The sequence below is a fragment of the Abramis brama genome (genome assembly GCF_963993115.1).
Source record: "Abramis brama genome assembly, chromosome: 10".
Classification (NCBI taxonomy): domain Eukaryota; kingdom Metazoa; phylum Chordata; class Actinopteri; order Cypriniformes; family Leuciscidae; genus Abramis; species Abramis brama.
The window spans coordinates 7,118,490-7,142,771 of NC_139972.1; the positions used below are offsets into that span (position 1 = coordinate 7,118,490).

Here is a 24,282-nt window from a genome sequence, read left to right on the forward strand (position 1 = left end):
TTTATTTAACTCTATTATAGGCTGTATCTAAGGTCTTGTGTTTATATCCTCTTTTCTTAAACCTTTGAACCATGTCTTGAGCATTTTTATCAAAAACGTCTTCAGAATCACATATATGCGTTTAATCCTTTGAAATAGGCCAAAAGGGATATTCTCTATTAACCAAGGTGGGTGGTACCTTTCAGCCCTCAGTATGGTATTCCGATCAGTGGGTTTTCTAAACACGGACGTGTGCAATTCACCTTTGTCATCTTTTGATACCTCCAGATCTAGGAAATGGATATTTGTTAATGAGAACTCTAGACTCAGCTTCAAATTAGCATTAGTGTTATTAAGATATGCATGAAACTGTAGCAGCTCTTGCTGTGACCCAGACCATATAAGAAGAACGTCGTCAATATACCTACCCCACCATACAATCTTATTAACATATTCATTTAGACTTGAATAAACAAATGTTTCCTCCCATAGACCCATAAACAAATTTGAATAAGTTGGTGCAAAGCAAGCTCCCATTGCTGTACCTTTTATCTGCTTAAAGAATTTGTTTTGGAATAAGAAAACATTGTTAGTTAGTGTCCATTCTGTTAGTTTTAAGATAAACTCTGCTGGGGGCATCTGTTCTGGTGGTCTCTTCTCCAAATAATGTGACAATGCCTTTAATCCTTCTACAACAGGCAGAAAAACAAACATGGTAAATCTTCATCGTGGTGTAGGATCTCAAGTAAATATATGTATTGTTTAATTGCTCATCAAAAATATTTACTTGACTTATTTTAATGATAAAATCTTTTCAGACACCATATTAGGAAGGGGTCAAGGGGTTTGCAAATATAAACAAACATTAAGCGTAACTCTCTCACTCTCACTGAGTGGGTGTAGGGGATTGTTGACCCTTGATTTCAGTATTGATTGGTTTCAGGAAATAGGTCAGGTGCCTGTTTTTTTCTGTGTGTAGTTTGTTCAGAAGATACACTATATTGCCAAAAGTTTTGGGACGTCTGGCTTTACATGCACAAGAACTTTAATGATATCCCATTCTTAATCTGTAGGGTTTAATATGGAGTTGGCCCACCCTTTGCAGCTTCAACTCTTCTGGGAAGGCTTTCCACAAGGTTTAGGAGTGTGTTTATGGAAAATATTTGACCATTCTTCTAGAAGCGCATTTGTGAGTTCAGGCACTGATGTTGGACGAGAAGGCCTGGCTCACACTCTCCGCTCTAATTCATCCCAAAGGTGTTCTATCGGGATGAGGTCAGGACTCTGTGCAGGCCAGTCAAGTTCCTCCACACTAAACTCTCTCATCCATGTCTTTATGAACCTTGCTTTGTGCACTGGTGCGCAGTCATTTTTGAACCGGAAGGGGTCATTCCTAAACTGTTCCCACAAAGTTGGGAGCATGAAATTGTCCAAAATGTCTTGGTATGCTGAAGCATTAAGAGTTCCTTTCATTGGAACTAAGGGATCAAAACCCCTGAAAAACAACCCCACACCATAATCCCCCCTCCTCCAAACTTTAGACTTGGCACAATGCATTCAGGCAAGTATCGTTCTCCAGGCAACCGCCAAACCCAGACTCGTCCATTGGTTTGCCATAGGATAATTTACCTAAATTAATAACTTTTTTACAACAAAAATGAACCATCACTGAACTTACTTAAACTGGACTGTGGCGCTATTTTCTTCTAAAACTGCTGAACAGCCGAAACAAACATTGTTGCATTATTTTCCTGTTATCACTGTAAAGCTGCTTTGAAACAAACTGTATTGTAAAATGAGCTATATAAATAAAGGTGACATGACTATTTTACTGCATGCCAGACTACTATTTTTAATATTTGTTGCAAATGTATTTCTAAGGCTTTAGTAGATCTAATTTAGCACATGTTTTTGAACTGCAGTGCCTACATGGTTGAATCATTAATCAGATGATCAATACACATGTTTTGAAGGACCTCCTTTAGCATGAGAGTCCCTTTAAAAGAGACGGTCCAGTTCATCTCATGCCATGGATGATCGCTCGTCATCATGACTCTGAATATTGGCTGCTGTTGGAAAGGGCTCCTTCTGCTCTCTTTCCTCCTGATCTGTGTCAATGGACAAACATCAGGGCCGTAAGTTTTTAACAGTTTTTGCTAAGGATAAATTATTAATATACCACTAGTCATTTTGTAATTCTTGATGATTTCTCCTGTATTTATTTAACCGATCTGTGTTGCACAGTAGAGGTTTACTGTTTTAAAGACAACTGAAGGCACACGATTATTCATAATTACTGACAGTGTAATTTTAAGAGCAATATTGCTCTGAATAAACATACAAATTCACACTTTTCATATAATTGATCAATAGTAAATTAACTGTATTATTTTCCATCCCAGTTTGTTTAATTTTTCTTATTACATCTAACCACTCAGGCAATATTGTATGATCATTTTCTAAGGACAGATATTTCATGGTGACGTTTCCTGCAGTGATCAAGTCGGGATCTGAGGCCAAACTGTGTGCAAGTCTTCTCAAGCCCAATGAAAGCCTTGTCATGAACATTCATCTGGTTCATGGTGTCCAGAGCACATTACTGCTGCAGGAGAAAGCTGAGGAAGAGTTTCATCGCTGCTTTAACTTCAAGGTCTGCCATCAAAACATGCACATAATGAATATGATCAAATATGTTTCATCATAATGCATCTAGTTTTTGTGGCAGGTTGTGAATACAGGAAATTATTTCTCATCAGGCTCCTCTGGTAAAGGCAGAATCAGTGCAGAAAATGAAGGTTGAACTTCAGGGAGAGACTTTCAGGACGACTGAAGAGAGAAAAGTCATGTTCAAGCCTTACAATCCTGTGACTTTTATCCAGACTGATAAACCCATCTATACTCCAGGACAGACAGGTGAGCTGTGAATGTCTCAAAGGCTAAAGCTCAGTAAATAATGCTGGTGTCACTGACATCTAAACCCTGATCACAGCTGATGTAGCACATATAAGTAAAGCACACTATGATCAGGCAACGAGCACAGGTCAAAGATTTCAAATGTTGCACAAACCAGATGGTAAAAGAGTATGAAGTAAACAGTTCAATGAATTTACAAACAAAAATAGGAGCAAATGAAAAGATAAGAAAAGCAGATATTAAAGATGAGTAGCTTTGAATTCTAACAGCTTTGAAACACGAGAATGGTCATCTAGTGTGCATTTGAACAATCCCCTCACTTTCAAACATGTTCAGCCTAAATACTGTAATTACAAATATGATATCGATATTGATATCAGTATCTGTGTGACTTTATTTTATATGAAATCTATGGATACAATAGATTAGGGGTGTTCTTGGAGAGCCCACAGCCCTGCAGAGTTTAGCTTTAACCCTAATTATTAAATGTACCTGATCAGGTTTTGAAATCAACAGGGTTTGGACTAAACTCTGAAGCCCTCCAGGAGTTTGACACCCCTGCTATAAATCGTTACATGTAATAAACCTCATAGCTGTCTGGGATAGGCCTACTTGATTCTAACTGGTCAGCTGGAGCAAATTGTTAGACATTTTTGTAACATTATGGCTAAAACAGGCAGCTGTGACAGCTAGTTGAATTTGGCTCAAAAGACACATTCACCCAGCAGCAGAATACAGTTGTCAGCCCTGTATTTGACCCTTAATACGGTTCACACACAGTTTGGTCATTTACAGGAGAGAAATATGACTGTAAGCAATTGTCCCTTACATAAGATACATACGTTTTCTAATACACATTTCTATTTTACAGTGAACTTCAGAGTTGTTACCATGGATACAAACTTTGCACCCCTTGATCAGCAGGTCTGATGTGTTTATCTGGCATCTTTATTATCTCTTGCACTGTTGAAAACATGTTTAATAAATGAACACATTTTTGGCTTTTGATCTTTAATTACTATTTGCTCTTTCACAGTATAGTACAGTGGTTCTTGAGGTAAGAACACAAAACCTTCTGTGCAGTCATAACAAACACACCTTTTAAATCTGATTAACACTAGAAATTTGGTTATATTTGCAATTATTGTATTTTCAGTAGGGTAATTATATATTTCTACACTGATAGTCAGGATATGTGTAGCTGACTGTCACAAAATACCTGCACTGTGTCTTTGCTATTAAACAGGACAGTAAAGGTAACCGGATTGGCCAATGGACAAATGTTTCTTCAACAAGGTGGATTTTGCAGCGTTCTTATGAATTAAACCCAGAGGCCTGTCAAGGCATGTACAAACTGAAGGCTTTTATTGGTGACTGGATGATATCACATGATTTTGAAGTGAAACAATATGGTAAGTCATAAAAAAGACTCGTTATGACTGTAACCTTGATTTCTCGAAGAGGGAACGAGAAGCTGCATCGTAAGTTACGACACTATGGGAACTCCTTTGCATGATTGTGTCTTGAAGCACGTGTAAAATCAGTCCAATGGTGTGGCAGAACATCATGGGGGCTGATGTCACAACCAGGAAGGTATTAAAGCACCCCTGAACCAAACAATGTCAGCTTCTGATAGGCTGAAGTAAGTCATGAAGTAAGTAAGTGAAGTGAAATAAGTTATGGCGGAGCAATGCAGCATCTCGTTCCCTCTTCAGGGAACCGAGGATACAGTCGTAACCGAGGCATTCCCTTTCAAGGGAACTGGCTTTGCGTTGTAAGTTACAATACTATGGGAATGTTAATACTTACTATGCCATACTGACCAGTGCTTGTCTAGTGTGAATAATATATGGAGCGCAATTAAGACTGAAGCACCTGGAAGCCAGGGGTGGTGCCCAGGTCAAGGTCAAAGAACCTGACGAATGTGTGCAGAGAGGACCAGCCCGCTGCAGCCCATACGTCATGAAGAGAGGCCACAGAAAGCAAGGCTTTAGAAGCCGCCATACTCCTAGTAGAATGGGCCCGGACAGCCAAGGGATAAGGCTGACCGGCCAATTCATAAGCAAGAGAGATAACCTCGACAACTCACTTACTCATTCTCTGCTTAGATGCTGGGTACGCCTTTCTGGGCGACCCAAAGCATTCATAGAGTTGATCAGATTTACGCCACACGGCAGCTCTGTGAACGTAAGCATCAAGCACCCTAACCAAGCAAAGCACATTTAATTTCTCCTGGTCTGGGCAGAGGACAGAAGGCCTGCAGGCCTAATCCTCAATGTTCCACGGAGGAAACGAGATACTAATGTGTCTCTTTTCAAGGATACACCACTCAAAGGAGTGTGGTAAACAGGGCCAAATAAACCTTAAGTGTAGAAGGGGATAATCCTGTATAGAAACGCTCTTGCGGAAACTCTAGCACTGTACCAACCGGGCAGTTAACTGGGTCTAAACCTCCGTTGTGAGACCAGCCTCTATGAGTTGGTCAATGACTCTATGACTCAAACCCACAACTTTCATACCTCTGGATGGGGGTTAAATATTTAGCCCCAGCCTGACACAGAAGGTCCCTCCTGATCGGAATCTCCTTAAGGGAGCCATAGAGGAGGGATATCAAGTCCAAAAACCAGATGTGAGTTGGCCAAAGAGGAGCCACCAACAGTAGATGGGCACCCTCCCGGCAAACTCTCTCCATAACTCCCGAAAGCAGAGCGATCCGGGGAAATGCATACAGGCATAATGGTATTCAACACTATTGGGGCTGGATGACAATAATATGTCCTCTTCTTCCACTTCTCTTCCTCCTCCATAGGAGACCCACCACCTCGGGGTAAAGTCTCCATTCCTCGGGCCTCAGCCCTTGTCTCAACCTAAGCGACCACAGATGTGTTGTCTAAATGGACAAGAACATGTCCCTCGTAGATCAGAAAACGTACTTCCACAGACCCTGAGATGAATGGCTCTCCAGGACCGCTCCCCAACACGTGAGAGAAGCATCTGTCATAAGTATCACGTGATGACAAGTAAGTCATAACACTGGGCCTTTGCACAAGAATCAGGGTTTCCTCCACATTGTCAAGGAACAAAGACATCTTCTTGTAACCTTGATCATGTGGAATGGATTGCCCCTTGGGGAAAATCCCCTGGTCTTGAGCCACCACTGCAGGGGTCTCATGTACAACAGGCCAAAATGTATGATGTTGGCTGCTGCTGCCGACAATCTTTGAAACTGTTTGACAGTGCGTGGCTGGCCTAGCTTCAGCTCTTTTAATGCTGAGATGATTATGTGTGCAGGAGAGAAACGTGCCTGCATCATCACAGAACAGTTCTCTGTACTGGAGAAAGAACAGTCTTCTTTGCGTTCTGCCTCAACACCTGCTCTTTCATATGAGCGAGGACAACATTTCGATGTTAAAACGCCATGTGCTCTGAATGAGCTAGTATCAACCAATCGTCGATGTAATTCAACAGGCGAATGCCCTGGAGTCGCAGAGGAGCCAGTGCAACATCCACGCCTCTCTTGAAAGTGCAAGCTGACAGTGCTAGCCAAAAGGAAGAACCCTGTACTGGAACACTTTGCCCCCTAAAGCAAACCTGAGGAACTTCCTGTGGTTTTGAAGGATGGATATGTGGAAGTATGCATTTTTGAGTTCTATCATGACAAACCAGTCCTCTGTACTGATTATAGTCACGATTTGCTTTAAAGTTAACATTTTGAACTTTAGCTTTTGGCCGCACGATTTACATGGTGCAAATAAATTGGACATTCTTTTATACCATTACCAAAGAGCTGCGAGGAAAATAAAAGATTAGTTAGATTAGCTTACTCCTCATTTAAAAAACAACTTGATTAAAACGAAATACTTCTCTCTAATGTTTTCACTACTTATGGGCCACAAGAGAAATATTAATAAGTATTATGACGTTCTGCCACACCGTTGAACTGATTTCACACGTGCTTCAAGACGCAATCACGCAGAGGTGCTCCCATAGTGTCGTAACTTATGACGCAGCACGAGTTCTCTTGAAAGGGAACAGACAATTTGCAGTTTTGCATGGGAAGAGTTTCAATAATATTTATTTTAATATTTAATATATAAATTGAGTACTAATAACTCTGATTTCTGCCTTCTGACTTCTAGTTTTGCCTAAGTTTGAAGTTACTGTAAAAAGCCCAAATAAAGTAAGTGTTGAAGAAGAAGAACTGATAATTGAGGTTTGCGGAAAGTGAGTGGTTTCTTTTTATTTCCTGCATTAAAAAAGCAACGTGCTCTTCCATTCACACTTTCATTTAATTGTTAATTGTATTATTTAACTCTTGGGTCAGTTTCTTACTTTAACCCCCCATCCTAATATATTAGTTGCTTAACTAAACCCTGGGCTGTTGATCAGTTGCTCGTACCTTTTTCACAGATACACTTATGGACAGCCTGTACCTGGTAAATCACGGGTGAAAGTGTGCCGTAATAATTCGCCCTACATTTCCTATTACACAAATTCAGTGTGTTTAGAGGAAACCATTGAGGAGGTATGTGAGTTGAAACGCAGTACATTATCTTTAATACATTTATCTAATTAAACCACTCTTCTGTTAATAGTTATATTTGTGTTCATTCATTATAATTAGATAAAAAAGACAGGCTGTGCCATCCATACCTTAGATCCATCACTCCTTTTTAACGTCACACTAAAGCAAGTGATTCAGAATTCTCTTCATGTTGAGGCAATGGTTACAGAAGAAGGAACAGGTGAGCTGTTCAATTTGGTCAGATCTCTGTTACCTATATTTCTTGTATTTCTCATTTTCTCATTTCTTCAATTTACTTTTATTTGAATAAATATTTATGTATGTGTTTTGACTATTTACAGAGATCACCATGACACAATCTGAATCTGTATCTCTCACTTATGAAATTGGTAAAGTCATATTTACTGACCTGCCCAAAACATATGAACACGGATCAGTTATTGAAGGAAAAGTAAGTCTAAAATCCGTCTCAGTTTAACACCATTCATATGTATTTATTTATTTATTGATATAGTAATTTATTCCTTCAAAATCTTATTTTCAACAGATAAAACTCTCAAATTTCAAAGGTGCACCAATTCAAAACAAAAAGGTTTATCTTATGGAGGGTCACACTTGGTCCACAAAACTGCTCCTAAATCTCACTACAGACAGCGATGGACTGGCCAACTTCTCTCTTAATACATCCAGTCTTTCTAAAAGGGATATTGATCTAATAGTAAGAGAGATTGTGTTCACTTAGTTTTCTTTTGTATTGCATGAAGAGTTTAGTTACAGGAGTTATTTCAGATTTTTTGTAATCTAGGCAAGTGTCTATCAAGAGGTCCGTGATTATGGACACGACGACACGCCTCACATCGCTTTCGATAAAATAACAGTCAAGCTCTTCCCACCTGCCTCTCTATACACCCCATCACGAAGTGAATTGATTATAGAGAATACTGAACAACCATTAAAGTGTGACTCTGAGTTTACAGTCACCATCAAGTATTATTTTGTTGGAGAGACAATTAAAAACTTCAAAACTGACATCGTCTATATGGTGAGAACATGTGCAGTATGTACATTATCACAGAGATGGTTTTGTTTAACAGTATTATTTGACTGCACTAGTCAGTTTTTTATCAGAGTGTCATCCGTCTGTTTCAGGTCTTGTCCAGAGGAGTGATTGTTCATCATGGATATGAGAAGGTTGAAGTGAAGATTTCTGATGGAGCAAGGGGCTCAATGTCATTCAAACTGTCTATTAGTTTAGATCTGGCTCCTGTAATGCAGATTCTGGCGTACTGTGTTCTCCCCAGTGAAAAGGTTGTGGCCAGTAGCAAAGATTTCAACATTGAAAAGTGTTTCAAAAACAAGGTATGCATTGTAGCTTTAGAAATGAGCCTCTTTAAACTGTATTACTGACTCATTTCTAAAATAAATCCTATTCCCTGTATGTCACAGGTATCTCTGCAGTTTTCTCCTGCTAAAGCAGTTCCCGGTGAGAAAAACACTCTCCAGCTCTCAGCTCAGCCTGGTTCACTGTGTGGCCTCAGTGCTGTAGATCAGAGCGTCCTGATCCTGAAGTCAGGAGAACGTCTGGATGCTGACAAGGTCTAGATGCTTTAAGATTCAGTGATGATTAAATGTGTGTCTTCATAGTGGGAATCTACAGTGGGAATCTAATGATAACAGACTTTACTTATTGCTGCTATGATCCATCAGCTGACATTTTGATCTCAGGAAATTTAGCATTAATCTTCATTCTTTCTCACCAAAATGGAAATAAAGTTTTGTTGGAAATACATGTATTATTTAGAAATCATACTGATAGTGTGTGAACATGATCCCGTCACAGATCTTCAGCCTGCTGCCAGTGCAATCAGAGTCAGATTACCCTGAGACTGTTGAAGATGACGAGTGTCCGTATATGCGTTTTTGGAGATCCGCATTCACTTATGAATCCTTAAAGGTAACAGTTCGATTATATGTGTGGCAGTGCAGTAGATAATGATTGGGAGAGTATATACTGCACATGTGTAAGTAAATGCATAAAAAACCTTTATGATTATACTGACATTTAAAAGTAATTTGTATTTTCATGAATTTAATTGTGGTTCATCATTTCCATTTGACAGAAAGTGGGATTGAAGATGGCAACAAATTTGTTTGTGGAACTCCCTCTGTGTGAGATGGGTAGGTACATGTACTGTTATTACAATCCAAGCTGTAATGTTTTAATATGTTGGTGCTTATGAAATATATTCAATTTGTGAAATTATGAAATTCAGACAATTCCATAATTATAGAGATGTAGTAAGAAAATACATATATATTTATTTATTTATTTTTGGGGGGGGGGGGGGGGGGGGTGAACTTTGAATCAGTGTTAATATTGGTAAGATAAACTCATCTATAAAACTTTTGTAAGATAAAATTAACACATTCACTTTTGCAGCCTTAAAATTCTAAAACTAAAAATTAAAACTAAATAAACTGAAACGTTTAATATATGTGAAAATATGTGTGTTAAAATAATGATCTACCTTACATTTTCTATTTACTTATGACTGGATATAGAATAGATCATTTTGACGTACTCTTCACATACATATCACTTAAAACTACAAAATATAACTTGTTTTCCAGTTTTATACAGTGTAGGGACAGAGCCTCACCCACATTTTAGAGAAGAGTATCTATTTGAACATCACTTAAAGCTGCAAAATATCACTTTTTTTCCAGTGTATTATGACGGAGTATCAGAGGATGTAACTGATTCTCCAGCAGTGACGATTCGAACTGTCTTTCCAGAAACTTGGATCTGGGAACTTGCTGAAGTGGGGTATTTAAAGCATAATCAGAACATTTAACATCATATTTATCTTATTACTTATATTTAATACATCATCTCCTCCCCTCTCGCCCACAGGACAGAAAATACCTTGCTTGCTTTGTAGATTCTTAATCCAGTTTTTTCATCATCTGTGTGCTGAATGTTGTCATTTATTACAGGAAAAATGGCTGAGTCAGAGTCAAATATGCCTATTGTTGTAATTCCTCCACAGGGACTCTGGATCAGCTCAGGTTCCTGTCACGGTTCCTGACACCATCACCTCTTGGGAGACGGAGGCCTTCTGCCTGTCCTCTGAAGGTCTGGGTCTGGCTCCTCCTGCTCAGCTGACAGTTTTCCAGCCCTTCTTCCTAGAGCTCTCTCTGCCTTACTCCATCATCCGCGGGGAGATCTTTGAGCTGAAGGCCACTGTCTTCAACTATCTGTCCAAGTGCATCATGGTGAGATTTCAGACGCACTCTAATCAAATCATATCAAATATGCCACTAATCATGTGTGTTTGATTGACAGGTTAAAGTGACTCCAGCTCCTTCCTCAGACTACACGCTCAAAGCCTCCTCTGATGATCAGTATTCATCCTGTCTATGTGCTAATGGAAGAAAAACTTTTAAATGGATCCTCACTCCCTCTGTTCTTGGTGAGTTTTCCAGTCTGAATCAGTAGCCGCCTTTTCATTACAGATTTGCACAAAACTTTTGGGATGTTTTTGAAATGTCGATTAAAAACTATTGCAAAATGATGGTGTTTCCGTTAACCGATGTTATGCGACTAAAACGTTATTTTCCCTCTAACGATAAGTCATTTAAAAAATCATTGCAACGGATGTTGGTAGTTTTACATATATCGCAGCCACCGCACTAGCCATTGTTTAATCGAAGGAGACGTAGACGTGTTATCCAAGCATCCAGGCAAGGGAAGATGTTAATATAAATGTTAAACATGCAATTTCACCGCGTTTACATTACCCTTCAAATTGCACGAATTGAAAATGCAAATTGAAAATACACCCATTGTTACGGTGTAAGGTTGTGTTCTCCAGGTGTCCACTAGATGTCCTCCTTCCTCACGGTGTCTGTCACATTTTTGAACTACATTCCCCACGATCCTTGTCTCATCATTGCACTCAGCTGTCCCTTGTCATTAATCATTGCACTCAGCCAATTCCCCATTAGCATTGTCATTTCCCTGTGTATTTAACCCTGTCTGTTTTAGTATGTGTCACGGAGTCCTTGTAACATATCACACCACTTCTGATGTTCGTTTCTGCCTGGTTCCTGTTTTGTTCTTGTTTTTGGATTGCCTTTATGGATTTTGACCTTTTGCCTGCACTGGTTTTGTGAGTACGGATTACCCCAATAAATACTGCAAATTGGATCTCTCTTGTTTCCTGTGTGTGTGTGGATCGTGACAGAAGGACTCCGTCACCAAAAAAGATCCAGCGGTATGTTTTCAAACTTCTCTTCCCCAGCCACCGAGCGGGAGAGGAGAGATTTGTTTAAGGGAACCCGTCTAGTCATTTTTCGTGGGACCCGTGGAGGCCGCAGGGGAGGAGGTGGTGGATATGGACCCCAACACCACTCGCCGCTTTGGCCTTTTTTCAGCCCCGAGCCTGAACTGTCCAGCGGTTCCAGATCTGAGCCAGGGTTTAGCCCAGTGGTCCCAGTTCCGGTGGTCCCGAAACGGAGGAGGAGAAGGAAGACTTCCTCCATGCCAGTTCCGGTGGACCTGTTTCCGGTGGACCCGTTTCCGGTGGTCCCAGTTCCGGTGGTCTCGAGTTCGGTGGTCTGGAGGCGGAGGAGGAGGAAGACCTCCAACCTCCCCAAAGAACCGGAGGCCGTACCCGTGCAGCCCGCAGTCGTCCCCGAGCAGACCGCTGTCATCCCAGAGGTCATGCCCGTGCAGCCAGCTGTCATCTCAGAGGCCATCCTCGTGCAGCACGCTGTCGTCCCGGAGGCCGTGCCCGAGCAGCCCGCTATTGCCATAGCGGAGGAAAGCTTGTTGGATTATTTTGATACGCTATTTAAGATCCTAGAAAGTACCAAGACTGTCCATGGCACGTCTGCCGAGCCTGCGTCTTCGGACAGGATGGCTGCCACCGAGCCTGTTCACGTCACGTCTGCCGAGCCTGTGTCTTCGGACAAGATGGCCGCCGCCGAGTCGGTGTTTCCGGACAAGTTGTTCGCCGCCGAGCCTGTGTTTCAGGACAAGATGGTAGCCGCCGAGCCTGTGTCTCCGGACAAGATGGCCACCGCCGAGCCTGTGTCTCAGGACAAGATGGCCGTCATCGAGCCTGTGTCTTTGGACAAGATGGCCGCTGCCGAGCCTGTGTCCCCTGACAAGATGGCCGCCGCCGAGCCTGTGTCTCCGGACAAGATGGCCGCCGCCGAGCCTGTGTCTCCGGACAAGATGGCCGCCGCCGAGCCGGTGTCTGTTCCTGAGCCGGTGGTGTGTGTTCCTGAACCTGAGCCGGTGTCTATTTCAGTTCCTGAGCCGGTGGTGTCTATTTCAGTTCCTGAGCCGGTGGTGTCTGTTCCAGTTCCTGAGCCGGTGGTGTCTGGTCCTGAACCTGAGCCGGTGGTGTCTGTTCCAGTTCCTGAGCCGGAGCTGGTGGTGTCTGTTCCAGTTCCAGTTCCTGAGCCGGTGTCTGTTCCTGTGCCGTGGTCGCCCGAGGGGTCGTCTACGCCGTGGCCGCCCGAGGGGTCGTCTCCGCCATGGCCGCCCGATGGACTGTCTGCTCCGCCCTGGCCGCCCGAGGGGTCGTCTCCGCCCTGGCCGCCCGATGGACTGTCGTCTCCACCCTGGCCGCCCGATGGACTGTCGTCTCCGCCCTGGCCGCCAGATGAACTGTCACTCCCTGTCCCCATTTCCCTCCATGGACCTGGCCCCCCATCCCTCCCCCTGATCCTTCACTGTTCTGCCTCCCGCCTTGGACTCTTGTTTTGTGTTGTAGTTTTTGTCGTCTTGTAGTGTCTGGTAGCCACTCCGTAGAGGGGGGGTTATGTCACGGTGTCAGGTTGTGTTCTCCAGGTGTCCACTAGATGTCCTCCTTCCTCACGGTGTCTGTCACATTTTTGAACTACATTCCCCACGATCCTTGTCTCATCATTGCACTCAGCTGTCCCTTGTCATTAATCATTGCACTCAGCCAATTCCCCATTAGCATTGTCATTTCCCTGTGTATTTAACCCTGTCTGTTTTAGTATGTGTCACAGAGTCCTTGTAACATATCACACCACTTCTGATGTTCGTTTCTGCCTGGTTCCTGTTTTGTTCTTGTTTTTGGATTGCCTTTATGGATTTTGACCTTTTGCCTGGACTGGTTTTGTGAGTACGGATTACCCCAATTAATACTGCAAATTGGATCTCTCTTGTTTCCTGTGTGTGTGTGGATCGTGACACCCATTGGAAAGACGTCAATTTCGCAAAAACTTCCATTGAAAATAAAATGTTTTTATGCTCGCATGAGGGGGGTTTTCAGGCTGTTCGAAAAAGGAATATTTTGCTAAATATTTCGCTCCTAAGTATAAGAGGCTTTCCTTGCCATTAAAGCTTGGATAACACGCCTACGTCTCCTTCGATTAAAAATAATGGCTAGTGCGGTGGCTGCGATATACGTAAACCTACCAACATCCGTCGCCATAATTTTGGCTTCTCGCAAGATGAAAAAATTATGTTTTAGTCGCATAACATCGGTTAATGTAAACGCCATCAATTTTTTTATCGACATTTAGAATTGCCTGAAAAACCAACACATGCAAGCATAAAAATGTTTATACCAATAATTGGGAGTTTTTTCCAAAATGGACGTGTTTACAATGGGCTTATTTTAATTTGCAATTTTCAATTTGCTCAATTTGAAGGGTAATGGAAACGCGACTGTTTCTCAGTTGTATATTCACGTATGTCTTGTGTTGTAGGAGTCTTGAATATTACAGTCAGTGCAGAGGCAGAGGCGTCCCAGACTGTGTGTGACAATGAGATTGTGAGCGTCCCGGAGAGAGGACGAATTGACACGGTCACACGAAGTCTGCTCGTACAGGTCAGCACACGTCATCATTTACTCATGATCTTAATGCTGCTTATGTATGTGTTGATGTGATTGATTTCTGCTGCAGGCGGAAGGAACTGAAAAGACAGAGACTCGCAGCTGGTTACTGTGTCCAAAGGGTTAGTCTGCAGATATTTCATATGTTTTGGTGTACAAGCGCTGATAATGCTGCAACCCTCTTTGTCGTCTAAACACAAACTCCAACTTCATGAAAATAAGTACACATTGCAGGAGCTAAAATATACTCATATGTATCGGACATTTTAATTGAGAAAGTTGAAATTTGTCAGCCTTTCATGACAACTGTAGTTTAGTTGTTCAGCTGTGCCAAATTTTGAAATTGTGGCTATTTTCTCCCCTTTTCCAAAGTGCTTGAATCACAATAATTCCTGTTTTTTATTATATTATTATTATTGGGACTTCACAGGCAGTGTTGTGCAAGTTACTTCCAAAGTGTAATACATTATACATTACTTGTTACTGTTATTTAAAAGTAATTCTTTACAATATTACTGTTTCAGAATTGTAATGCGTTACATTACTCCTGTATTACTTTTGAGTTACTTTAACCAAAATAACTACAGAAGTAGAACTTAACATTCTAAAATGATTAGGGCTGTATAAAGATATGCGATATGAAACCGCGACACTCAGATTCATGAACCTGTGTCACGGTGCGCGGTGTGAGAAGGCAGAATCACGACACACCCCACACGTCCAGATCCAAAGCTACCACATCTTTAAATTACTATTAGTATTATTTGAAATTAACATTATAAAATACGTAGACCTACACCACAAAACTAGTTGAGAATAAATTCTTTAAAATTGGGCAATTCCAGCGTTATGGACGTGACATTTGCAGTAAAAACTTGAAATATAAATTCTCAGAAAATGCATTTAATACCAATATATTGAAACGTCTGTTTATACATCCATAGGCTACTCCCTTAATAAAGGAGTCCAGACATTAGAAAAATATCAGTCTACACACATGCGTTTTATATTTAATATGAGGGAAATAGCGTGACACAAACAATCTTTAACTTTTAGGTATAGCAAAATATTTTTTAGTAATTCTGTGAATTACACTAAGCAAACCAAAAGTAGGCCTAATACTACCCACCGGATGAAGAAGGGTTGACTCTCCACAGAACATAATATATTCATTTCGCATTTATGAGGAAAAAACGATGTTACGGTCGTGTCAGTTCTCTGTAACGGACGCGACTGCTCTGAAAGCGGCACTAAAGACTGCTTAAGCTTTCACAGAGACCTCAAACAGAAAGCACAAAGCCTTTCTTTAAAGTGAATTTCGTTTTGTATTAATTGTATCTTAATTTTAATCAATGTTTCATCTACCATTTGCCTGGATTTAATAAGTAATAAGTAAATATAGTAGACAAGAGATAAGCAGGACACGGAGGCGCGGGCGTCTCATAAATGAACCGAAACTCAGTGTCTACTTGCCTCACAGTCAGACATGTCTACTTTTAAACAGAACAATTCAAAACGAAAGAAAACGGACTGCTCTCTGTTTAGAAAGAAAACACAGAAGAACAAACAGAGTAACGCGCATACGTCCATCTCGCGAATGTACAGTCTTCTACCATATTCTCCCATTAACCGCTTTTCCACTGGCCAGCGCGAGCACAGAGACCGAAATCATGCCTCGCGGCACTCCTGTAGCCTAAAACCTGCCCTAAACACGCTTTTACTGGACTATGTCATGCACACAATACAAAGGTAAACCAGCAACAGGGAGATGAATGAAATAAATCGCCTTACAAATATATCAGAAGCTGTCATTTAGTCATTATTTACAAACTTGGACACCACACGCACGCGGCTATTGACTGACCACGAACAGGTAATAACTTACTTGCATTTTTCATTCGTTAATGTCTCGCGGTCTGGCTGTATTGTTTTTTTTTTTTTTGAACAATTAAATTTTGGGCTAAAAGTGTGTTGTAACGCATGCGTTACTGAACATGTACCGAGTAAAATATTACTGAAAATTGATTAGTAATGCCTTACACTACTGCGTTACAACAAAAAGTAATAAGTTACTGTAATACATTACTTTTGTAACGCGTTACTCCCAACACTGTTCACAGGTGGTATTAAAATGTTTATAGCGTTACTCTGCTGATCACTGATGTGTTTCTGTCTGTCTGGTTAATAGGTGACAGTCTCTCAGAGGAAGTGGCTCTGACTGTTCCTAAAGATGTGATAGAGGGATCAGCCAGATCCTCTTTTTCAATCATTGGTAACATTTACAAACATGAGCAGAAATGAGGAGATTGGCTTTAGACTTATAAAATGTAGTGAGTGTCATTTGTGTATGGTTTACAGGCGACATATTGGGTCGTGCACTGAGGAACCTTCATGGATTATTACGGATGCCGTACGGCTGTGGAGAGCAAAACATGGCTGTTCTTTCTCCCAATATTTACATTCTGGAGTATCTGGAGAACACGGAGCAGCTCACCTCGGCCATCCGAGAGAGAGCCACAGGCTTCCTGCAGAGCGGTGAGAGACAAAATCATGTCAAGAAAATACTGAGATGGTTTGATACCAAATTATACATTATTCAACACACCTGAATGTTACATTAGCCGTTATTCCACTGTCGGGCCAGTGCGAGCCAGTGCTTTAAACGGGCCGGCCTGGGCTACTAGCTTCGGACCTGTAACACAGAGCCCAAAACCATGTTGGTTTCCACTGTCGGGCCAGAAGCTCTAAAACTCTAAACTCCGCCTCTGTTCATAACAACAACTCTAGCCCGAGCTGGCCCACTTTGGACCAAGGTATTTGGCGGGCCAAAAAACCCTGGCCGTTGGCCCAGAGGAAGCCTAGCCAAGGCCCGATCAAGCCCCGGAAGTGACAGTGGAAACGCGACTGGCCCTGTTACGCACTAGCACTAGCACGCCCGACAGTGGAAACGCGGCTATTGAGTCAACCCAAACAAACTGTTGAAGTGTTAACTTAGGGCTGGGCGATAAAACGATAACGATATGTATCGCGATAGACACGTAATCAATATCAATAAAAAATGTGTTCGATAAAACGTTAAATTTTTTTTTTCTTCGTCTGAAGAAACCAGAGGTTGCGAAGCAAGTAACAGAAAAGTAACAGAACCGGCGTGGAGAGATAAGTGGAAAATGAGTGCCGCAGTTAGCGAGGAAAATGTTGATAAAACAGGAAAAGTCAGCTTGCCAGTATGGCAGTTTTTGGGATTTTATAAGTTATAAAAATTTTATAAGCATTTCTTACGTATTCTTTAATTTTGCAACTTAATGTTAAGAGATAATTGTTAAGGTTTCATTGTGATTTTAGACTTATGTTTACATTTTAATTATTTAAGTGTTTTCCATGGTTGTGTTGCTTTTATAACTGAGGGGATTATAATCAGAGGAAGGTTAAGTTTAAAATAAAAATGTTTAAATTTAATATATTTGTCTCCTGGTCCTTATTTTAAATTGGTCATAAAATATTTCAATAATTATCGATATCGACCGATATGAGACACTTATATCGTGATACAGTTTTCAGCCATATCGCCCAGCCCTATGTTAACCATTATCACACTAAACAGGATACCAGAGACAAATGAACTACAAGCATTTGGATGGATCATACAGCACATTTGGTTATGGTGAAGGGAATACATGGTAAATATATTCTCACTATTACTATTGTTAAACAGAAATAACATCAAGGTAATCTACAAAAAATAACCCAATAAACACATTTAAAAATGTGTCTCAGTTCAAATGACTTTTTGAGATTTATGACGGATGGAATTCATTGAAACACCTGAGGACATTTTTTGAATTATATCTTCCACACCATCAGGTTGACTGCCTTTGTGCTGAGGTCCTTTGGCAAAGCACAGAAATACATATTTATTGATCCAAAAATTATTCAGAGTGCAAAGAACTGGTTAATAAGCAGACGGGATTCAGACGGCTGTTTTATCCAACAGGGAACACTGTTCAACAACAGAATGAAGGTCTGTCATCTTCTATCTATCTCTATCTATCGTCTTTATTCAGACTTTCTCAAGCCAACATCACAGTTTGTCTAGATTAACTTTCCTTCAGTGGTTTGAGTGTGTTGCTTTATTTATCCTTTATTTCTAATAAATTCTAGGGTGGGGTGAATGATGATGTGACCATGACTGCCTACATTACTGCATCATTGCTTGAACTGGAAACTCCAGTCACAGTAAGTTCATCTGTAGGAAACATGGTAAAAACTCATAGAAAAATGACACTCACAGCATCTATTCCTCTGTGTGTTTTTGTCACAGGATCCTGTCGTCAGTAAAGGTTTGTCATGCTTGAGGTCCGTCATTGAGGATGTCAAAAACACTTACACCACTGCCCTGCTCGCCTACACTTTCAGTCTGGCTAGAGACACGGACACTCGACAGCAGCTTTTCAAGAAACTGGAAGATGTTGCTATTTCAGATGGTAAGAGGTTTGTTTCTGATGACTTTCTGTTGTCTTTTGTGACTGTATTGGTTTTAGTAACACTGTAGAAAACTGTTCCATCATTAATGAATAACTACGCAGGAACAAATGAGTTACACACTATTAACATTCTTGTAACTACATTTAACTAACAAGAAAATCTGATTAACATATTAGTAAGTAATAGGGCTCAGTGGAATGTGGTAGTTCTCTATTCGCTAATCAGTAACTACTATTTATTTCATACCTCCCACTAAGAACTACTGTATACAGGTTCATAATTAACATGAATATTGCATAATTTATAATATAAGGTAACAGTAATCCACTAGTAATGACTCAAGCGTTACTACATCCTTCTAAAGGAAATACTAATAATTTGGATCAATATTCTAAAGAGAAAAAAACATGATAACTCTCTAGTAATTATGAAGTAACTGTAAGCTTTTAAGATTTTTGTACGATTTTGGATTTGGTAACACTTTAGTCATTACTAGTGTGTTCCCATGATCTTCACTTTAGAATATTGTTCCAAATTATTAGTAGTTCCTTTAGAAGGATGTAGTAACACTTGAGTCATTACTAGTGGATTACCATAACCTTATATTATACATTATGGATTATTAACATTAATTATGAGCCTGTATACAGTAGTTCTTTGTAGTCCTCTGTGAGTTATGAAAAAGTAGTAGTTACTGATTAGCTAATAGTGAACTACCACATTCAACTATTTCTTACTAATTCATTAATCAGAGTTCCTTGTTAGTTAAGTATGGGATAATGTACATCCAGCTGGTTGTTCCTGTCAGAATAAACCCGACAGGGTGATCAGGAGGGTCTTGCGTGAGCCAGAAGGGGTTTATTCTGAGATAACAACCGGCTGAATGTGCATTATTCCGCTTATTACACGACTACTTGCCACATAAGTAAATAATTAGATACGAAATACTGATCTAATTCGAAATATTTAACTAGCTCTTTAAACGCAAAGGTACTGCGGTGAGAGCTATTGCTAGCGCGACAAGTTCAAACTAGACAGACATTTAAGAGATACGGTATACAGTCATACTACTTATTACACAGCATTTCACCACATAAATTATTATGGGGATAAGAGATATTGATTTGAGATTAAGCTGTTTTAAAATCGTACTTGTTTGTTGTCTAATAATCCAACAGTGTACAAAAAACTGTCGCAAATTGGCAGCATCTGCGTTTGAATGAAACAAGAGAGAGCGAGTCCATGAGACTGGATGGCATAATTAAATAACCGTACACAAAATATTGATTCGACTGAGTTTTAATATTTTATTAGCTCACCAAAAGCAAAACTTCCATGAAGAAAGCCTGTTGAGCCGGTGTTTTCAGCGGTTGTTATCGAGCAATAACACACCACTGGATGGTGCTATTGACCAATCAGAATCAAGTATTCCACAGATATAATAATAGTAGTAACTAGAATGTTAATAGTGTGTTACTCATTTGTTTCTGTGAAGTTATTCATTAATGATGGAACAGTTTTCTAAAGTGTTACCTTTTTGTTTTAATCATGCTCCTTGAGTTACGCGTGTGTCTTTTGTCCTTAAGGCTCTTCTCTCCACTGGTCTCAGTCTGGCTCTGCTGATGACTCTGATTCTCTGGCAGTGGAGATCAGCTCATATGTGCTGCTTGCTGTTCTCACTGCAGATTCAGTCACTACAGCTGATCTGGGCTATGCTAACAGGATTGTTAGCTGGCTTGTGAAACAGCAGAATGCTTATGGAGGATTCTCCTCCACACAGGTTACTCAAACCTCTTCAATCAAACACATTATTGCTGGTGTGAATGAGTAAAAGTGGCATTACTGAACACATTTATTTCCCAGGACACAGTGGTGGCTCTTCAGGCTCTGTCTTTGTACGCCACCAAAGTGTTCAGCTCTGACGGCTCCAGCACAGTGACGGTACGGTCAGCAGGAGACACTCTCCACTTTAATGTCAATCAGGACAACAAGTTACTGTACCAGGAGAAGCAGCTGCAGAAACTTCCAGCCACATACAGCATTGAAGTGAAGGGCTCAACCTGTGTGTCTGTGCAGGTCTGTAGTGTGTTCAGCTTCATTTACTCACACTCACTTTCTCTCTTGCCATTTTGGTTATTCTGCTGTGAGATGATTTATGAATGTGTTTTTCTTTGTGTTGACTCTCTCAGATGTCTCAGTTCTACAACATTCCCACTCCAACTGAAGCTAAAACATTGAGCATTGATGCTAAGATTGAGGGAGATTGCAAAACATTGGGACAAAATTTCATTTTGAACTTCACTGTCAAGTAAGAGAATTTGTATTTAAACCCTCATTGAGTATACGCGATTCTATGAATATGCAAATGAGCCCTGCCTCCACTCACTCACAGCTCAGAGATCCACTGGTTGACGATCACACGTTGATCTGATTGGTTGCAAGGTAGTTTGTGACGTCAGAAACGCCAGCGATTTCAAACCGTGTTTTTGAGACTGTCTTTGGTTCACTGCAGTTTTCAGGAGAAAATATTCAGAAATGGTGTTGACTTGTAAATTTACACAAAAGCATATTAAAAACACCACATACGCATATTAACAACATTAAAAGCTTGATTTTCACCACAGGAGGACTTTAAGTCAAAAGACTAGAACATGATTATGACTTAAGATTATCTAACAAATAAATGTTTTCTGAATATTTTTTTTAACATCTTAATAAACACAAAAGCAATATAAACTGAAACGGCGTATCTCAGTAGTTAAAACACTACACACTGACTTGAGATACAACATTTTTATTATTGACACATTATGAGTGATTTGAGTGATTAAAACTCTGCATGTGTCTTGGTAATTATTCTGGCTTTTGTTCTCTCTTATTTGTACATTTATATGAGGCATTTAAGAACCTTTTCATTTGCTCTTTTCCAGATATGATGGTCTACAGGAAAGGACTAACATGGTCATTGTGGATATTAAACTCTTATCTGGATTCACAGCTGATACATCAATGGTGCGTTTGAGTGATTCATCACAAAATGTGTACACATTTCTAGAGTTTCTCTTTTTAGAAATTAACCAGCACTTTTCCCCCCACAGCTTAAAGATTTTTGGGGAATGTACAGAAAACCTGTGGAACGGGTCGATTCTAAAGATGATCGTGTCATTGTGTATTTGAAGGAGGTGAGAAAACAGCAACATTCATATGATTTTATGTCTTAGGTCTTTATGTCTTTAATGTCCATGACTGATGAGTTTATTTCCTCCTGTAGATCCCACAAAATATTCCAGTGAATTACCAGATACAAATGAAACAGGTTCTTCAAGTGAAGAATCTCAAGCCAGCTGTGATTAAAGTGTACGATTACTACCAAACAAGTAAGATTTAATATGCCAGTGTTGAATGCTTTGATCAAGTGATGCACATTGTTTATTCAGATTTAATCCATGTACAGGTTTCCATTGTTGTACGAATGTAAACATCTTCCTTTTCCTTCAGGTGATCAGTCAGAGGCCGAGTACTTCTTCCACTGTGGATGAATCTGAAGAGCGTCACCTTATAGTTCAGCTTGGATAAAGATGTTGGAACTCTCTAATGTTGAATATTATAATGTTTATTCTTTATCCTGGACAAAATTATTTCCAATCCATCATCCCAAATTTTAACAAACCACCAAATCCTAATCAGTTTTTGGCTACATCTCTTGATATCATGACTTATCAATTTACAATGCATATGATTAATAAAAGTGTTGAAAACAAGTTATGGTGAGCTGGTTGAACTGTTGAATGTGTAGTAGCTACATGCTATGGCAACATTTCAGAATCAGACGAGGTTATTATGATGATGATATTATTTTTTGATATCTTATCTCAGCTAAATAAAGGTGCCAAAAATAACCAAAACGGGGTTTTCATAGTGAGAAGAACCTTTTTTTTTTCTTAGTGACATAAAGAGCCTTTTTGGTACTGCAAGAACTCGCCTCATAAGTTCTTAAAAGAGCCTTTAACAGTTCTTCATGCCACTTTATAAGATTCTATGTACAACCATTCATGAAAATGTTCTTTATGACCCCATTTTAAACAAACATACAAAGAGAATACAGGAATAAGATTTAACTGTTTATTGCCTTTATACATTGTGCCAGATAAAAGCATATGAATACATACAGTAAGGCATTAAACAGGACATTTCATAAATCAAGCAAATTGCACAATTTTAAAAAGAGAAAACGGTAGAAACACTCACCAATAAACCAAAAAGCAGACTACAATTGTCACGTTCACCGTCTGTCTCTGCACTACATTACCCAGGATCCTCTTTGGCACACCTGCACTCACTCTCTCTGGAAAACGAATCACCCGCACCTGTTCACCATCAGCAACCTCATCACAAGCTCTATAAAACACTCACCATAGCCCCAGTTCATTGTCAAGCCTCCAACAGGAACAGACCATGATCCATTGTCTCCTGAACCTCTGATGCTGCCAAGACGTAACGTATACTCACCTGTGAAACACTATCCTCCGTGTCATTGTTCTGCTGTCTCCAGGAATCCTGTTCGATTCCCTGTGATCCGTTGTTCTCCCGAGCTTCCAGTGTTTCCTCTGAGCTTGCTTGCTATCGACTGCATCTGAAAGAGAAAAGACAAGTAGTGATGGCAAAATGAGGCTTCCTGAACCACCGAGACCTCGCAGCCCATTGCTTCAGCCAAAGGTTCATTACTTGAAGCTTCATTCAGCATTGCTCACTAGTGACACCTAGCTACTGTGCAAAGAATAGCAGACAAATTAATTCATTCTGAACCAGTGTTCAGAGCCACGCCCCCCTCCCTCCCTACCTACCTCCCTACCTACCTAATTTTATAAAAAATTGTATATTTTATAAAATACTTTTAGAAATAAAAATATTTATTTGTAATGTAAATATACAAATAAATATTTATATTTATTTGTATATTTAAATGTATATTTTATAAAAAATATTTGTATAAATAAAAATATTTATTTATTTATTTTGTACTCACTGTTGATGTCTGTAACCTTTCATTTGCAATAATAAAAAGACATGATCAGACATTTGTCCATTACTGTGTATAATGTAAAATATGTATCTTTCTCTGTCTGAATTTACTTGTGCAAAGTCACACACACAGTTTATTAATTATTCATAAATTGTTTGGATAGTGACAGTATGAACAACAACAGTGACACTGTGTTGAGTGCAGTGCTTATAGAGGGAGTGTAATAAAGTACATTTATTCATTTAGCAGATTATAGATAACAGATTAAAGTAAACTGCAACAGAATAGTCCGGGAGGAAGGATTACAATAGATTTTTTATTGAGAAACAGAATTATTTCAAGTGTGTTGGGGTTTAGACAATTCCTCTTCTTGGACAAAATCTCTCTAGCCTTGGAAAAGATCCTTTCACAAGGAACAGAGGATGCAGGGGAACGTAAAAATGGCAGTGGTACAAATGAGGATACTGATGCTTCTGTTG

The 24,282-nt window shown here is 40.0% G+C and overlaps 1 protein-coding gene across 4 annotated transcripts; it reads left to right on the forward strand.

Moving 5' to 3' along the window:
- Nucleotides 1-1,958: 1,958 nt before the first annotated feature.
- On the forward strand, nt 1,959-22,682 carry LOC311090807 (alpha-2-macroglobulin-like). 4 transcript variants are annotated; one of them, XM_084126348.1, is made up of 34 exons: nt 1,959-2,114; nt 2,449-2,629; nt 2,736-2,892; nt 3,764-3,816; nt 3,929-3,949; nt 4,139-4,304; nt 7,032-7,116; nt 7,303-7,417; nt 7,517-7,637; nt 7,759-7,868; nt 7,965-8,135; nt 8,223-8,459; nt 8,567-8,776; nt 8,864-9,013; nt 9,258-9,371; nt 9,538-9,595; nt 10,145-10,244; nt 10,468-10,693; nt 10,764-10,890; nt 14,171-14,292; nt 14,369-14,420; nt 16,487-16,570; nt 16,657-16,833; nt 17,900-17,975; nt 18,160-18,316; nt 18,457-18,531; nt 18,617-18,779; nt 20,367-20,560; nt 20,644-20,856; nt 20,970-21,088; nt 21,711-21,792; nt 21,879-21,962; nt 22,052-22,157; nt 22,279-22,681. In XM_084126348.1, the coding sequence occupies exons 1-34, from the start codon at nt 2,029-2,031 to the stop codon at nt 22,317-22,319; spliced, it is 4,233 nt and encodes a 1,410-aa protein (XP_083982474.1). In that variant the 5' UTR covers nt 1,959-2,028; the 3' UTR covers nt 22,320-22,681. The 4 variants fall into 4 exon arrangements, with proteins under 4 accessions (XP_083982474.1, XP_083982472.1, XP_083982473.1 ...); XM_084126346.1 differs by having other exon boundaries at nt 1,996-2,114; nt 2,444-2,629; nt 22,279-22,682; XM_084126347.1 differs by having other exon boundaries at nt 1,996-2,114; nt 2,444-2,629; nt 7,303-7,412; nt 7,515-7,637; nt 22,279-22,682.
- Nucleotides 22,683-24,282: the final 1,600 nt, after the last annotated feature.